Raw genomic sequence first — 17,876 nt, forward strand, 5'->3', positions numbered from 1 at the left:
ACATTTCATTAAAGCATTAAACATTTTTCCTATGAAGGATCATATTAAAATATGTTTTGTTTATACGACTAAGATAATTATTTCAATATCAATATACTCCTATGGTCCTTAACGTAGGACTTAATTTGAGAGTAGATATTGGTTTTACATGTAAAACTTATTTTCCGTATTTGTCAATTTTTTTTCTAAATAATCCTATTGATATTTCTTTAACAATAATCAAGTATAAGAGAAAGGAAGAAAATTAAGAAAGATAGATAGAGTATTTTAGGGAAAAAATATCATATTAAATTATTTAAGTAATATCCTTCATTTAGTCAAATTAGCTAATATATTTTTTAATGTCTTGAACCAATTTAGATTTTTTTTTCTTTTACTTAATTCAAACACGAAAAATATCCTTCTTTCATCATAAGATGACTTAGGTAGCTGCGTTGCCGTAAAAGATATCTAAATCCAAATGGATGAAAATGAGTTGGCAAGTGGACACGGACATTATTAAGAAGAGGAGAGAGGGCAGAGTGAGAAAGCCACCATCGTCCTCGTGCGCTCACGCACTTGGTTACGGCGGTCAACCCCTTCCTTCCTTCCCACATTTACGCCATTTCATGAGGGACGTGTCCTTCTTTTTATTTCACCCCACGTAACCCTCCCCATTATCCCCATCTCCTCCTTCCATACCACCCCCCTCTCTCTCTCTCTATATATATATATTTATACGGAACTAGCACTTTTGCTTTCACATCTTACTGTAATGAATCATTGTTCAGGTTTATAAAGTTTCATCACCCTGTACCGCTCCTCCAAGTGTTCGATAAATTTCCCCACTGGTTTCATACCTTATGGACGATTTGCTGTGTCATGAGACGTGGCTTTCGAGTTCTTCCCATGACTTGCATGATGATTCTTCTATTGTTGAACCCAAACCCTTGTTCAGGTGTAGCAGTTGTGATGAGTATGAGAATGAAGAATTTGAGTTGGCTTTTTCTGTTTGTATCGACAAGGAGATCGCTTACATGCCTGAACCCAATTATGTCAGCTACCTCTATTTCAATCACTTGATTCCTGCTAGGGTTAGAGTAATTCAATGGTTTCTCAAGGTCAGTTTCTATCTTTCAGTGTTTCAAATTCATATCTAATTACACATGCTTATCACCTTTTTCATTAATATGTGTAGCAGGAGTTAGTAGGAGTATATAGAAGGACCACAGCTAGTACATGTACACACGTCCTTTGACATCCTTAAATTACTCAATATAACTTCTTAACTGTTTTGCAGTGTAGAAGCCGCCTTAATCTTTCTTTTGGAACAGTCTTCTATGCTGCCAATTACCTAGATCGATTTATATCTATTTGTCAATGCGATGTAAGGATTCCTTATCTGCTGAATTAATGTCCATTTTTTTCAGATTCTGGTAATCTAATTAATAAACAATGAATTTTGTTGTTTGTAAATATTAACTCCTTCACTAATTAACAACTCAAATTTGAAGATTAAAGTTAGTATTAAGTTTGAGACAAACATTTTGGTGTGGCTAAATTGTTATTTAGTTTCCTTAGGTAAACTGCAGATGATTAATCTTGGTGAGCAAACTTGATGGATTAAACATTGTTGTTTATGTCAGGAATGGAAATATTGGATGGTTGAATTGCTGTCTATTACGTGTTTATCCACGGCGATAAAGTTCCATGAGATATCTGCATTTACGTTGCATGAAATTCAGGTGATTGTCGAAACTGCCATTACTTCTTACTAATTTATTAGATTCCGGTATTAATTCTCTTTAAGTCCTATAAAATTTTACGCCGCAGTTTCCAAAGTGCAATCACACAATTGATTTGGAACCCATTTTTTTCTAGAACTTCGGAGCATGCTTGTATTCAGATATTCACACATGAATATTGTTAACGACCTCATGTTTGTGTGGCTTTACTTGAAAATATTGAAGGTGGAGGGCTTGTATCATTCGTATGAATCGGACTCAATCCTGAGGATGGAGCTGATACTGTTAAAAGCACTAGGCTGGCGCCTTAACACTGTGACACCTTATTCTATCGTAGAAACGGTAGTCTGCTATGTTCAGTCGTCCTTGAGACCTTATCTTCATGAGAAGATTATGTCACGAGTCACTGAACTTCTTCTTCAAGCTACTTTAGGTATGCCTGAAATTGTATACAAGTAAATTATTATTGCTATGCTTTCTTTCGTGATTGGCATGTGACCTAAACGATATTATCAGTTTTCCCTAACAAGTCAATTATGAGATACTCACAGACATGCCAGTAAGATTTAACGAACTTGACATTTGAAGTTCTTTAGTGGTCGTATTTTTGGAGCACCAAGTTTGAAAGTTGAAATCATATTGAGTTCAGTTTGTCATGAGATCTATGTATCCTGATATGTGCTATAAATGTTTGTATGATAATGTCTCTTGTCCTGTACCTTGCTTACTAATGTTCAACACTGTATGTGGCAGATCTGAGAATGTTGGAGTTTAGGCAAAGCGTTGTTGGAATATGTGCACTATGGTGCAGTATAGACCAGTTATATCCATCGGTTTCTGATGCTTTCATCACTTACATAGCCAAGTTATTCAATCAAAGTCAGAAGGTAATTGAGGCAATTATTGTGCTCCTAAAGTAACGCTGTGATTTATCTAGTTGGATGGAAAATATATATATGGTATTTATCCCTTTTTCTTTTTTGAGGTCACAGGATGATCTCATTGACTGTCATAAGATAATGGAGATTTCAACGGCTTTGGAGGGAAGTGGTCATCATTATATAAAAGCCCAACCAGTGTAGTATTGAAGGATTGAACAGTTGGACTACTTGGATATCAAAACATCACCTAAGGCTGCTGCGTGGTCTTTGACAAAGAGATTGAAGATTATGATGAACTGTAACGTGCATTGTTGGAAGGTCAACATAATATTGCTATACGACACCAAATATTCTTCAAATATCATAAAAGGCATTCGTTAATTTCTTGCCCTTGAAGTCATCTTGAGTCTTGACCCTTCAAATATCATAAATTAAAATGTGTTTTCAAGTTTCTGAGCTCCTTTTTTTCCCCCCCGTTCATACAATGAGAGGTATATACATGAGTTCTATATATGCTACATTACTAGCATGGGCAATTGAAAAAAGATCATCGATCGTGATATGGATGTGAAATGTGAAGAAAATCTTGATCTTATTTAGAAAATAAAAGATTATATCAAAATGAGTTACAAACACATCCTAGTTAAAGACATGTATGTAATTAATAGCCATGCTGAAATAAACTGGTATTGCGTTGGTCCAGAAAAAAAAAAAGCTAGTGATGACTAATATTAATATTTCTGGTGATGACTAATTCGAAGAATGTTACTTATGCAGAAAAGCTTTTTGGATTCCTATTGCCAGCATTTCAATTTTCATTACAGTTTAATTTAACCTTGAATATTACAATTGATGCCATGTGAACTCTATGGTCTCGTTTGGTACGAAACATTAAAAATGAGGAGTAAAAATTGCAATTGAGATTGAAAACGTGTTTAAAAGATGTTTAGCGTAATTTCCTATTACATAGGTTTAGACAATTCTATGTAAATGAGATTGGAGAATACCACCTCTCTCCATAATATTCTCTAATATCACATATATGGATTTGTCTAATTCCAATTATCAAACAATTACTCATATCAAACACTCTTTTAATTTAGTTTTTCACTCTGAATCCAAATTCGTATTCCTTATTTTTAATGTTTCATATCAAGCGGGACCCATGTTCTTTGTATGATAAGAATAGACAGTTTCTTTTAATAAATTACACAACGTTTGGCAAGAACCGTACTATTTACATGCAACTTATAGATAGGAGCACGGTAGCATATAAATTTTATATGGTATATTTTTTTGGCCAAAAATTTTATATAATATATTGATGATATAGATATATGATACTTGACAAGATATTAGTAATTAAAATTAGATATGTCATTAAAAATTATTTTTAAAATTAATCTTTCCGGAAAACTGCCAACATAATTTCTGAGTACTATTTAATTTTTTTTAAAATCCAAGTTCTTTATGTAAATTTAAATTTATATCTTGGGTACATTTCTCTCTTTGATGGGCCATTTGTATGGGATCAACGGCCCACGAAGACTGTTGCTCAAGATGAGAAGAATATCGGTCTTCTTTTTCTTTTTCCTTTTTTTTTTTTGGGTTTTGGTCGGAAAAGATGAGAAGCATATCCAGCGACTAGATTCTCGAATCCCCACCACACAAAAAAGAGAACGAAATTAAAAAGAAAAAAATGTATCAATTTTAAGCGCAGGGGGATGTCAAGCAGAACAGAAGGGGGTGGAAGAAGAAGAAAGAAAAAAAGGCCATGGCTGCTTCATCAACTATCGGATCGTCTTCTCTTATCCCTTCCAGAATTCTGCCACTTACTAATACTTCTCTGCACCAGAAGCTCTTGTTCCTCCCAAATTTGAATCATAACCTGAAGGCTCCCATCAAGAAAACTCGAAATTCCTTCAGCGTCCAAGCAGTGAAGCCCCCGCCCGGTGTATGCTTCTTCATCTTTCTCATCCTCGCTTCCTTTTTAACCTTTTCTGTGTTTTTTTTTTTCCTTTTTCAATTCAGTTCTTCATATATCATTTTCTGAAGTTTGAGAATCATGCTCCCCCTATTTTCAATTGGGTATTCATAATGACTGATTTATCTTAGATTGCTTGCTTAGTATGGTGGAAATTTGCAATATTTCTGCGTTTTGAATGAAACAATGATAAATAACACAGAACTTGGGGGTCTCTTCAGGTGGAAATCCCCAGAGTACAGCCACAGTTTAACGCTCCGTTTCTGGGGTTCACAAAGACAGCAGAAATATGGAACTCCAGAGCTTGCATGATTGGAATAATTGGAACTTTCATTGTAGAATTCGTGAGTATTACGAATATTTCTCAGATCCTGCAACTAATCATTTGGCCAAGTTTTCTGAGTTCAGTTGTTGTGATGTTCATTTGCAGATACTCAACAAAGGAATACTTCAGGTGATCGGAGTTGATGTTGGAAAAGGACTAGATCTTCCTCTCTGAGAGCATTCATTTTTCGCTCTCAATAAACTAATTTTCGAATTTCTCACTAAGAAAAATCTAGTTTATAATGCTGTAAGTTGTATACTTTCTCCTGTCTATTATTACCTGAGATTTGTTGTTACTTACTGTTATTTGGAGGGGAAAAGTTATAATTTTCATTCTTCTACTGCCTCCCAATTTTCAGTCTGGATCGTATAATTTAAGGATTTGTGATCGATTTTCAGTTTTAAATCATTTTTAGATGATATGGAAGACTAGTTTGCGATAAAGAAAAAATTCAGGTAGTGATTTGAACTGAAGCTTCTGGTTGATTTCTGTCGAAAGATTTGAGGATAACAAGGTATGGAAGGCAATTCTGTGTTTGGTACTAGTATAATTACAATTGAAGTATTTATGGGGAAGAGCCGAAAGGCCGAAACGATAACAAGAGTCCGAAAAGCCCAAAGAGAACAATAAAATGAAGAGCAGTACAAAAGGACAGAGCAAATCAGCCTTCTTCGACGGCCACCACCAACCAAGCTACTTCCCGGTTCCCCTGCTTGGAGATTTGGGAGAATACTGAAAAAATATAAGTGATTTTTTTAAAGGAAGGGTAATTTTCTAACTATGACTTGATTATATTTCAACCTTTGAAATTTAATCCGTCCAAGGTCCAACTCAGTTTTTAAAATTTCAGTCGTTTAATCTATTCGTTTCTATGCTTCTGAAGAAAGCATCTCCTTCTTCATCGAGGAAGTTGTAATTGAGTCATAAAGCATAGGAATTAATACGTCGAACAATTAATAGGAAAGAATTGAAAATAAATAGAACAAGAAGAAAGCTAGCGAGTCTATGTGATACAAAGCACTACTTTTGAACCACAAATTAAATCTGATATTAAGGATCAAAGGCAGTGCCAATTAGCATGTCTTGATAGCGTTTTATTTTTTATCGCCCGGCTAGGAATCCTGTTGAACTCGATTTAAGTGGAAGAGTTCAGCAAATGGATTTATCAAGGCAGCTTATGCAATAGATTCCCCTCCCCTTACTAAACATGACATTATATTCTGCAAATGGCCGTCTCATTTATTGATAACAAGTTTAAAATCATTACTCACACCAATTAGGGTGCTTTACCGAAGAAGATTTTTTTTGTGAAAATTTTAAGGTTATTCATTTTGAAATTGAAATATTAGTTGGAAATTTCATTAAAAAAAAAAAAACAACACGCACAATCTGGGACTCAGAGCATCTAATGTCTAGTGAGTCTCTTATAATGTAGTTAATTGAAGTTTGAATCTTAATTAAAAGAAGTGTTTATATTTAATACCAACTATGTTTTAAATAAGATTAACTCTAATATATGTCTGCGAATAATAGATAAATAAACAAAAAAGAAACTGAACAAATTTATGATTACAAAAGAATTGTTTATAATGAAATTGTAGAATAATTCCCAAGTGCTCATCCATAACTGAAATCTTACACTACAATGCCGGACAAAAGCTCAAAGAATAAATACACTGTGTCATGTTCATGTCTGAATTCAGAGAGAAACACATCCATTATCCATTATTATAATCAAATATCATCATAAAGCAAAATGCAGGGGGCACAACATAATTTTCGTCAAGCCAAAGATAGGGATTAGATCCTTGCCATCAAAATCCGTATATCTGCTAACCCTAACCTCTAAAGGCTACGAACAAACTTTAAAAAAGAAGCAAATATATACCGGATCCTAACAGTGAAAAAGATGTCGATCACCTCTTAACACTATGCACTATGTCTGTGCTTTTCATGGTTTGATTAAACAAGACTGTAATGAAGAACCCTGAGTTACGAAGCAATGCATATATGCTGATCTTAAGGAAGAGAAAGCTCCAGATTTGGTGGTGGATAAAAAATCAGGCAAAAGCTTAGTAGGAGTGACACTGGTGAGAGTAAAAAGCAGTGTTCTGATCTTTAAAAACCCACATCCAACCAACTTCTATATAGCTGCCTTCACCACACTTCAATCCTACTTTGAGAACGAAGCTTCAACAATTAATGGCAACAACTTCTTCCTCTGTTCTCCTTCCTCTTCTCTTCTATCTTACTATCCTTTGCCCAGTGATAGGTGATTTTCCATCTCTTCATTTCATCCTTACTCCTTTAAATCAAATTAATCTGTGTCAGTTTTATGTATCTTTTCTTGTTTAATTATTTGATAAAAAGTAAGTTGTATTTGCACATACTGTAATATAGTCCTGTAATTAACTAGGTATTTATTGTTCAAAACCTTCAGGAATTAATTTACTTACCAATTAAACGATTCTTGCGTGCATGTGATGCGCAATATTGCAGATGGAGCTCAGCTCGTAGTTGTGAACAACTGCACGGAAAGTGTGTGGCCTGGAATACTGGGTAGCACCGGCCGACCAACACCAAGGGACGGAGGGTTTCACCTCGAAAGCGGAGAAGAAGTAATACTCGACGTCCCGGAGAAATGGTCCGGTCGAATTTGGGGAAGGCAGCATTGCGCCTTTAACAACACGGGCCACGGATCATGCCTAACCGGCGATTGCGCGGGGAAACTCCAATGCAGAGGCAAATCAGGCAATCCTCCGGCAACAGTGATCGAAATGACTCTGGGATCGTCCTCTTCTCCGCTGCATTTCTACGATGTGAGTCTGGTGGATGGATTCAACTTGCCCGTTTCGATGAAACCGATCGGAGGCGGAAGAGGCTGCGGCGTGGCGGCGTGCGAGGTGGATCTGAACTTCTGCTGTCCATCGGCTTTGGAATTGAAGGTGGGAGGAAATGTTGTGGGATGTAAGAGTGCTTGTTTGGCAACTAAATCGGCGAAGCATTGTTGTACTGGGAAATTCGCAGATCCCAAGGCTTGCAAGCCGACTCTATCAGCTCATATCTTTAAGGCTATATGCCCAAGCGCATATAGCTATGCTTACGATGATTCTGGAAGTCTCCATAGTTGCAGAGCTTCCAGGTATCTCATCACTTTCTGCCCTACCAAGTAGAAGCTGGAATGCTGAACTGCCATTAGATCTGCATACGTTTCTATGCTGATCTCCGACTTTTGTTGTAAGTCATAATCGAAACTTTTCGATTTAGCATCATATAATGTATAATGGATACTTATAAAATTTTCATAATATATTATAGATACCAATTTATTATCAAATCCAAAAAGAGTTAAATTAATAAAGTGTGAATTAATATTTCCGTTAGCTCATCCTTTTTTATATGTCAATATGAACATGTTTCCACTAGTTCAACAATTTGTTCTATTTACTTTACTTTTTTTTTTTTGGCCAGTAACAATTTGTTCCGTTTAAAACCTAGGTGCATATGCTAATTCGTTATAAGATCAAGAGTGTGCGTGTATTTTTTTTGTGTGTGGAGATTATGTAGATTTTGAATTGTTGATATTTTTTCCCCCCCCCCCCTATGCGTACAGAGGATATTTGTGCCACGGTTCAGGCAAATCACATAATAAATAAAAACATTTTCTTTGGTTCTGGGTTCAATTTAACGTTAGAATGATAGTGTTGGGCTTCTAACTAAAGTGGGCCGACCCAGTAATTTTTCAAAGTCCAATTAATTTTCAAGCCCAGCGATTAATTTGACGTCAGCTCAAATTAATCAGCTAAGTGACTTCAATAGCACATGCATTGTTGCCTATTAATTACTACCTCCGTCGGCAAATGGGGCCTTACAATAATCAGAGATAATATGAAGTCTGATGCTTTCTACTCTCATTAATTTCTTTTTATAAGACTCTACTAACTAATTTCAATTTGAGATTGAGAAAATTAGTTAAAATGATTTACACGTTAACAACTTTTATATTTTTCAAAATTACCTTTTGATTAATATAAACCAATAGGGGGAGAGATGCTGAAAAAGTGATTATAAATAATAAGAATACTATCGGAGATCAGTTATAACGATGTCTCGTTAAATTTTGTAAAGAATTTTGTATTCAAGACCATTGCGTAGTCTTATAAATAAGATGGAACGTACCTAATATAGGAAATAATTATAGAGTTAATATTAGTCCTATATGTAAGACTTATTTCATATGTTTATCATTTTTTTTAACAAGTTAACCTTATTAATATTCTCTTAACAATAATTAAGTAACATTGTAGGATAGAGACTTAAGGTGTTTTAGGGAAGAAAAACATATCATACTAACTAATTTAACAAACATCTTTAATCTGTTTAAATTAATTAATTAAATCTTACATTAAAGAATTTAGTATTATTTCAATACATTTAAGAGGGAAATTGTGGTAAATAATTCAAAGCAACCACATCAGCATTTGCAAGTCAGGTTTTTTCATGTGACTTGGGTTATCAGAAGAGAGGCTGGTAAATGTTTGTTTAACTATAAAGGATTTTTGTATTAAAAAGAGTAAATCATAAGATTTTCATGAGTCATGATAATAATGTAAACTATCATTAAAAATTGCGTAAAATTTGAACATTGCCAAAATAATTTAGATTAATCAATATGATTGTTGAAAATAGACTTGCCTTGTGGATGTTTTAGAATTTTGCATTCCTACCAAGAAAATAAAAAGCTTCCTTGTCATTCTATCACTATCATACTTTAGAAAATATATGGACGGCAAAAAAGAAAAGAAAGAAGATCCGTGAAGGAATGAGTTAGAAGCAAACTGATGGAAAGTTAAATTCAATTGAAGAGCCATCCACTTCAAACTGATTTTGAATTATGAATCATTGATGTCATTTCATTTTCTAAGCAAGTCCATTGACTATATAATTCAAAACGTTGAAAATTACGTCTCATTTTATAACTTATAATTGTACTACCCGTCCTTAATATAAAAACTAGATGACTAATTTGAATAAATTAAAAAAATTAGTTAAATTAGTTATTCATAATAAATAGGTATTGTCTTTTCTAAAATATTCTCACTAATCAAGTGTATTTTCTAGAAGTATGATTATTACAAGAAAAACAAATAAATATGAAAAACAAAGTAAATTTGGATTTTATATTTATGACTAAAATAAAACTCAAGTGAATTTTTATATTAAGGACTGGATGTAGCATATTTTATACAAAGTTATCTCAGTTCTATAAGTATATACCGTATCAATTTTAGACAGACGTGGGAAAATGGTGTTAGTATAACATTCGCAGGCATAAAACGTTGGAATATTTAATTTTACTACCTCCGGTCTTTAATATAAAATCTTATTTGACTTTTATTTTGATTCTAAATATAAGACCCCAATCCACTTTGTCTCTCATATTTATACATTTTTTTCCAAGATAGTCCTCATAACAATGATAGTTATAACCAATATACTTAATTAGCAAGGATATTTCAGGAAAGACAATATATATTTATTACAAATAATTAAGGGAAAATGACACTAAAATACCACTTGAATTCCAAAAAGACAAATAAGGCACCTGAATAAGCAAAATGACAAAGAAGGCATCAGGTACTAATCTGGAATTTTGATTTTTGGCCTAAAGACTAAATTGCCCTTATTGTGTTTGAAAACTGAGGAGATAGAGAAAGGTAGAAATCGCCTCCTTCCAGCGAAAGCAATTCCCCCCACTCGGCGAAAGAGAAACTGCCCCCACTTGGCGAAACCAATCCATCTACTCGGTGAAACTAATCCCTCCCCTCAGTGAAACCGAATCCCTCTACTCGATGAAACCAATCCCTCCACTCCACGAAACCGAACCCCCTCCAGTTGACGAAACTAAATCCTTCGCATCACCATTCTGTAGAGATTGTTGATTTGGTGGGTTTTGGTTGTGGGAAAGAGGATTTGTAGTGAGAGAGGGAGTGAACCGAAGTGGAAATCAGAAAACAATGGCAAGCAATTACGTAACGTAACTGCTGTCATATGCCTACTGGTTTTTGGTAAATCCCATTACGTGAATGGTAAATTTCACTATACATGTAGTTAATTATGAATTTTACAAAATACATATTGTGATTTACAACTTTTGTAGTGAAAGTGACTACTTTGTTAATGGGTTTTGCAACATGTTTTCAGGAGATAAACAACTTGTTTGTAAAAACTAATAAAATTTTACGTTAAATTTGACAAAACGTATAGTGGGATTTACAACTTCCGTAGTAAAAATGACTACTTATTGAATGGGTTTTGTAACTTGTTTTCAAGGGATTGTTTCTAAAAACTAATAAAATTTCCTACTAAATTTGACAAAACACATAGTGAGATTTACAACTTTCGTAGTGAAAATGATCACTTCTTCAATGGGTTTTGTAACATGTTTTCAAGGGATTGACAACTTGTTTCTAAAAACCAATAAAATTCCATGCTGAATTTTACAAAACATAGAGTGATATTTACAACTTTTGTAGTGAAAATTACCACTTCTTAAATGAGTTTTGCAACCTCTTTTCAAGGGATTGGCAACTTGTTTCTAAAAACCAATAAAATTTCATGCTGAATTTTACAAAACATAGGGTGATATTTACAACTTTTGTAGTGAAAATTACCACTTCTTAAATGAGTTTTGCAACCTCTTTTCAGGGGATGAGCAACTTGTTTCTAAAAATCAATAAAATTTGACGCTGAATTTTACAAAACACACAGTGATATTTACAACTTTTATAGTGAAAATGACCATTTCTTAAATGAGTTTTGCAACCTCTTCTCAAGGGATTGGCAACTTGTTTCTAAAGACCAATAAAATTTCATGCTGAATTTTACAAAACATAGGGTGATATTTACAACTTTTGTAGTGAAAATTACCACTTTTTAAATAAGTTTTGCAACATCTTTTCAGGGGATGAGCAACTTGTTTCTAAAAATCAATAAAATTTGACGCTGAATTTTACAAAACACACAGTGATATTTACAACTTTTATAGTGAAAATGACCATTTCTTAAATGGCTTTTGCAACCAGTTAATTCAATGTGACTACAAAAGTTGTCACTTTTATTAGTTTTTACAAACAAGTTGTTTATCTCCTGAAAACAGGTTGCAAAACCCATTAACAAAGTAGTCACTTTCACTACAAAAGTTGTAAATCACAATATGTATTTTGTAAAATTCATAATTAACTACATGTATAGTGAAATTTACCATTCACGTAATGGGATTTACCAAAAACCAGCAGGCATATGACAGCAGTTACGTTACGTAATTGCTTGCTATTGTTTTCTGATTTCCGCTTCGGTTCACTCCCTCTCTCACTACAAATCCTCTTTCCCACAACCAAAACCCACCAAATCAACAATCTCTACAGAATGGTGATGCGAATGAGTAAGATAATAGCATTTCCAACATTCTTCTTTCTTTCTTCCCGCATTTCATCAGCGTCGGTCTTCCTCTCTCCTTTCTCTCACTGCGTCGGTCTTCCTCTCTCCTTTCTCTCACTTTCAGCGTTGGTCTTCCAGCATTTCATCAGGGCATTTGGGTCTTTTGGCCGAAAATATGAATTCCAGATTGATACCCAGTGCCCTATTTGTCATTTTGCTTATTCAGGTGCCTTATTTGTCTTTTTGGAATTCAAGTGGTATTTTATTGTCATTTTTTAATCACCTCAAATTAGTCAACTAGCTTTTATAATTAGGACTAGAGGTAGTAATTCAATGCAATTATTAAATATAAAAAATTACCCTAATTAATAACACCAAATTCTTTAGACTCCATCATTAGGAGGGAAAAAAAAATATAATACGTCGCCTTGAGGACACGCTGACATATGCACAAACAGCACAGCCTAATGTTCTTGGTTTTCTTTTGCTTAATACATAAATTTGGTAAGAAAGTTTTTACTTAAGGGAGTATTGAGCATCTAAAAAATTTTTGGATGTAAATTTATTAAATTTAAAATTATAATATATTGTCCCGTATTATTAAAAAACTAATATTCACTGTTAAAATAGATGGCTATTAAAATTTTTACCGATAAAAGTAAAATTGTTATCATTTCAAATTACTCAAAAAAAAAAAAAAAAGCTTTTAGTTGCTAGTGAAAATTCTTTGCCAACAGCACAGTTTAATCTAAACATTTTTGTGACAACATTAACAGTAACACCTTGGCGCCAACAAGCCTTGGTCCATGAGAATTCAACTGAAATCAGAAGCTTTAATACAAAATACAGTAGCCTGAAGATCAACGACCTTCAGAGAGAAGCGACTCAGCTACTGAAGAACTGTGAGAGAGAGACTGATCAACGAAAGATGGAAAGGACATAGTAGACTGAAGAAATGCTTGATGACGCCCAAATGATAGGCCTGGAGAAGCAGAACATAAGCTTAGTGATGATAAATCAGGTAAAGGAACCTCCCAATTTAGATACTGCACAACTTGACGCATGGTTGGCCTACTCAGAGGATTCGAATCTGAACACACAAGTCCAAGTTTCAACACTAACTCCACCTCTTCTACACAATACTCCACTCCCAAATTTTGATCCTTTGCCATAATAATCTCACCCCTGTTCCATAACTCATAAACCCAATCTGCTAATATGACACTCTCTTCTTCATTTATTTGCTCTATGGGCCTTCTTCCACACGCAACCTCCAGCAAAAATGCACCAAAGGCAAACACATCGGACCTTGTCGTCGCTTTCCCAGTTCTTGTCTGCTCTGGTGCTAGATAACCCACTGTTCCAACCACATGTGTAGTTTGAGGATCACTGCCATGGTCGTATAATCTTGCAAGACCGAAATCTCCTAATCTCCCATTCAATTCTGAATCTAGGAGGACATTGCTTGCTTTTATGTCTCTATGGACCACCACTTTTTCACATTCTTCGTGTAGGTAGCACAATCCTGAAGCAACTCCTTTGATGATTCTGAATCTTTGTGTCCAGTTTAGTGTCACTCTAGGCTGGTTATGGAGATATTTATCTAAGCTTCCATTTTGCATGAAATCATAGACCAAAAGAAGCTCTCCTTTTCGCCTACAGTATCCCAAAAGAGGTACGAGGTTTCGGTGGCGAAGACGACCAATACTAACGACTTCAGCTACAAATTCCCTCATGCCTTGTCGAGATTCATGTGAAACTTTCTTCACAGCAACCTCAACTTTTGAAATTGGCATTATTCCTTTGTAGACTCTACCAAATCCACCACTTCCCAGAAGCTCTCTGTCTTTGAATCCCTTTGTGGCCACGTACAGATCTTTGTATTTGAACCTTTGAGCACCATAGTCTTGCTCCCACTCTTCTTGAATCTCTGAAAATTTCCTTTTCCTACTTATGTAATAAAAACCAGATAGAATCGCAATAAAGATTATACAGAGTGAAAGCAAAGGTAACCCGATTAGCAAAATCATAGACTTTTTTCTTCCACCAAGTCGTGGTAGCTTTGGGAGTTTAGAGATAACTAGGTTTTGAGCCATCCCATTGAGCTTGAAGCTCCAACCAAGAACATAATGAGAAGTTAAAACAGACCCTGTGGAGGATGAGAATCCGACATAACTAGTATTGTTTATAATTTGAGAAAGATCCTGGTATGATGTTAACAATGGAGTTTTGGGTTTGTCAACGTTGATGGGAGCTAGGGTGACACTAATTTGCTTCTTTCCTACGTCATAGTCCACCCACACCTGCATTGGAAGGCCACTAATGAGACTCAAATTCTGAAAGTGAGACCTGTTGAGATAATATCCTGCAGGAGAAGAATTGGCTGACTTCAAGCCATTAATGTCGATTCCGAGATGGTTATCATTGATATCATCAAACTCGCTGCTCAGGATGGTGTCAAGTTCCACGGCAAAAACATGATTTGTACGGTTGCCATTATTGGTTTCATTGAAGAGACCCAAGTATTGACTGGGTAGAGCACCTGGAAGTGCTTTTGCAGGGGAGATTAGAAAAGCGATTCCATGACCACTCAGAGTTTTGTACTCAGATCTAATGGCGAAAACAAAAGTGGTAGAGAAAGAAGAAGAATCATTGAAAGTTATTGGATTGGGATAGAAAGCATGACCTTTTTCCTGCCTGGTTTCGTTGGTGAGTCGAAGTAAGCCATTGGAGGTGATCTCAGAAATACCATCCATGGTTAAATTAGCTGATTGGAAGCCATTATTAAAGATGAAGCTCGTATCTTCACCTCTCACTTGAACCACCGATATCACTACCATCACCAAAATCATCATCGCCTTCAACTTCTTCATCAGAGACATGGCTGCAGATAGCTCAGATAGAACCGCATGCTATTTTGGACTTCGCATATTCTAGCTTTATAGACCCTGGCGGCTCACCAAAAAAATTTTAATTGGAAAAAAAAAAAATCAGAGTTTGATTAAAGTATTTGTTCAGCCGCCATTGAAAGTCATGTTGACAGGGGCAGCAGGGGGAAAGTGAGCATCTTAGTGCACCTAACTGCTATGAACTACTCTTTTGGTTTTAAATATAAGATTCCTTTTATAGTATAAATTACACTATAAAAATGGTTTTATATTTAGGACCGGAGGAATATATATGAAGATATGATTGAGGTTGGGAATAATTATGTGAAGGCATGTCAACTAAGTCTATGGTCAAATATTATTATATATGACGTATCGGAACGTGAAATAACTTGATCAGATCAAATATTCAATTGATCACCCAAGTCTTTGAGCTGATGTTCATATTGAGTAGTGGCACATGGGAATGGCGTATTTTGGACTTTTAGTGCCCCTTTGCTAGTAATTGCCATGTAGAAATGAGAATTGAGGTTTGGAATTTCGACCATTGCTTATGTGAAAGGGTTTAGCTGAAGTCTCAAAAGTTGCAAGTAATTTTGGACTTTCAGTGCCCCCATGAAGTGTAACTTTTTTTTTTTTAAAAAAAAAGATTTAGTTTGTTTACAAGTAGAACTTAGTCAACTTACATATTTAATAGTCAAGTTACATCATTTATAAATCAAACTCGTAAATATTAAATTCTCTTGGAGCTATTAATGTTAAATAAAATTCAAAAAATCTTTTTTTTTTTTTTTACTCGAAGCTATGAAAGTATAAATACTTTTTTTCCCAATTTGAAAGAACTTAATTGGATTTGATGACATGTGATTAACAAATCATATAGACAAGGTATTCAATTTTATGTAGTATTTGTGATCCGATAGTTTACAATTTTTTACCCGATTTTTAGTTTGGTTTCCACAGTTCAAATTCTTTTAAATCACTCTTTAAACTTTTCCCCATCACACATCGGAATTTTAATTAACAAAAGCACTTTTTCTAGCCAAAAGCTCTCTGTTTTAATGCTGACCCCAAGACGTTACTCTCTGTTTTAACTAAATTCTTGAAGAGAAGTAGAAGAGTTTAGTGCTCAAAAAGAAAAAGCTCTGTTTTATGGGCTGAAAAAGAGTATACCTAAGAAAAAGCTCCCATGATGTGTATATATGATGACATTTATACAGTATAACGTGCAGGAGCTTCATTCCCTCGTGCAGTTCCGTTAATTAATTTACTAATGTATAAGTAATTTTCTAACTAGCAAGGATCTTCAATTATATTCATTTTGCATGTATATAACTATTGGTTTCATTGAAGAGACCTAGGTACTGACTGGGTCGAGCACCTGGAAGTGCTTTTGCAGGGGAGATTAGAAAAGCGATTCCATGACCACTCAGAGTTTTGTACTCAGATCTAATGGCGAAAACAAAAGAGGTAGAGAAACAAGAAGAGTCATTGAAAGTTATTGGATTGGGATAAAAAGCATGACCTTTTTCCTGCCTGGTTTCGTTGGTGAGTCGAAGTAAGCCATTGGGGGTGATCTCAGAAATACCATCCATGGTTAAATTAGCTGATTGGAAGCCATTGTTAAAGATGAAGCTTGTATCTTCACCTGTCACTTGAACCGCCGATATCACCACCGTCACCAAAATCATCATCGCCTTCAACTTCTTCATCATAGACATGGCTGCGGATAGCTCGGATAGAACCGCATGCTATTTTGAACTTCGCATATTCTAGCTTTATAGACCCCGGCGGCTCACCAAAAAATTTTTAATGGAAAAAAAAAATCAGAGTTTGATTAAAGTATTTGTTCAGCCGCCATTGACAGTCATGTTGATAGGGGCAGCAGGGGTAAAGTGTGCATCTTAGTGCCCCTTGCTGGCTGCTATGAGCTACGTATGAAGATATGATTGAGGTTGGGAATAATTATGTGAAGGCATGTCAACTAAGTCTACGGTCAAATATTCTTATATATGACGTATTGGAACGTGAAATAACTTGATCAGATCAAATATTCAATTGATCACCCAAGTCTTTGAGCTGATGCTCACGTTATTCCTGTTTGGTAGGAAGTATTAAAAATGAGGGATTTGGAATTGAAATTGTAATTAAAAAAAATCATTAAAATAGTATTTAGTATGAGTAATTGCTTGTCATATAGGATTATGCAAATTCATAGAGGTGGGATTAGGGAATACTACTTCCCCTCATGATATTCTCCAATCCTACATACATGGGTTTGACTAATCTCATATAAGAAGCAATTTTTTATACTAAATACTCTTTTAATATATTTTTTCAATTGCAATCTCAATTTCAATATTTCCTACCAAACGAAACCATTGAGTAATGGCATACGGGAATGGTGTATTTTGGACTTTTAGTGCCCCTTTGCTAGTAATTGCCATGTAGAAATGAGAATTGAGGTTTGGAATTTCAACCATTGCTTATGTGAAAGGGTTTAGCTGAAGTCTCAAAAGTTGCAAGTAATTTTGGACTTTCAGTGGCCCCTTGCTAGTAATTGCAATGTAGAAATGAGAAAGCGAAATTAAGTGTAACTTTTTTTTTTTTTTTAAAGATTTAGTTTGTTTACAA

General features: G+C 34.8%; 4 protein-coding genes across 4 annotated transcripts; 3 read left to right on the plus strand and 1 right to left on the minus strand.

Annotated features, from left to right (window-relative positions):
• The first annotated feature begins 842 nt into the window (after positions 1-842).
• On the plus strand, positions 843-2,806 carry LOC114739598 (putative cyclin-D7-1). Its single transcript, XM_028927678.1, has 6 exons — positions 843-1,100; positions 1,280-1,366; positions 1,626-1,724; positions 1,950-2,157; positions 2,478-2,611; positions 2,717-2,806. The coding sequence occupies exons 1-6, from the start codon at positions 843-845 to the stop codon at positions 2,804-2,806; spliced, it is 876 nt and encodes a 291-aa protein (XP_028783511.1).
• Positions 2,807-4,323: 1,517 nt separating this feature from the next.
• LOC114739641 (light-harvesting complex-like protein OHP1, chloroplastic) lies at positions 4,324-5,328 on the plus strand. The gene is made up of 3 exons (XM_028927724.1): positions 4,324-4,559; positions 4,811-4,933; positions 5,020-5,328. Exons 1-3 carry the CDS (start codon positions 4,380-4,382, stop codon positions 5,086-5,088), a joined length of 372 nt encoding a protein of 123 aa, XP_028783557.1. The 5' UTR covers positions 4,324-4,379; the 3' UTR covers positions 5,089-5,328.
• A 1,127-nt stretch (positions 5,329-6,455) lies between these two features.
• On the plus strand, positions 6,456-8,187 carry LOC114739648 (thaumatin-like protein). The gene is made up of 2 exons (XM_028927732.1): positions 6,456-7,186; positions 7,414-8,187. The coding sequence occupies exons 1-2, from the start codon at positions 7,117-7,119 to the stop codon at positions 8,085-8,087; spliced, it is 744 nt and encodes a 247-aa protein (XP_028783565.1). The 5' UTR covers positions 6,456-7,116; the 3' UTR covers positions 8,088-8,187.
• A 4,847-nt stretch (positions 8,188-13,034) lies between these two features.
• Positions 13,035-17,121, minus strand: LOC114739541 (L-type lectin-domain containing receptor kinase IV.1-like). Its single transcript, XM_028927616.1, has 2 exons — positions 16,584-17,121; positions 13,035-14,856 (listed from the first exon to the last, which is right to left on the minus strand). Exons 1-2 carry the CDS (start codon positions 16,961-16,963, stop codon positions 13,215-13,217), a joined length of 2,022 nt encoding a protein of 673 aa, XP_028783449.1. The 5' UTR covers positions 16,964-17,121; the 3' UTR covers positions 13,035-13,214.
• Between the last annotated feature and the right edge of the window lie 755 nt (positions 17,122-17,876).

Source organism: Neltuma alba, unplaced genomic scaffold (genome assembly GCF_004799145.2).
Source record: "Neltuma alba isolate B1F8T4 unplaced genomic scaffold, ASM479914v2 tig00002863_pilon, whole genome shotgun sequence".
Classification (NCBI taxonomy): Eukaryota; Viridiplantae; Streptophyta; class Magnoliopsida; order Fabales; family Fabaceae; genus Neltuma; species Neltuma alba.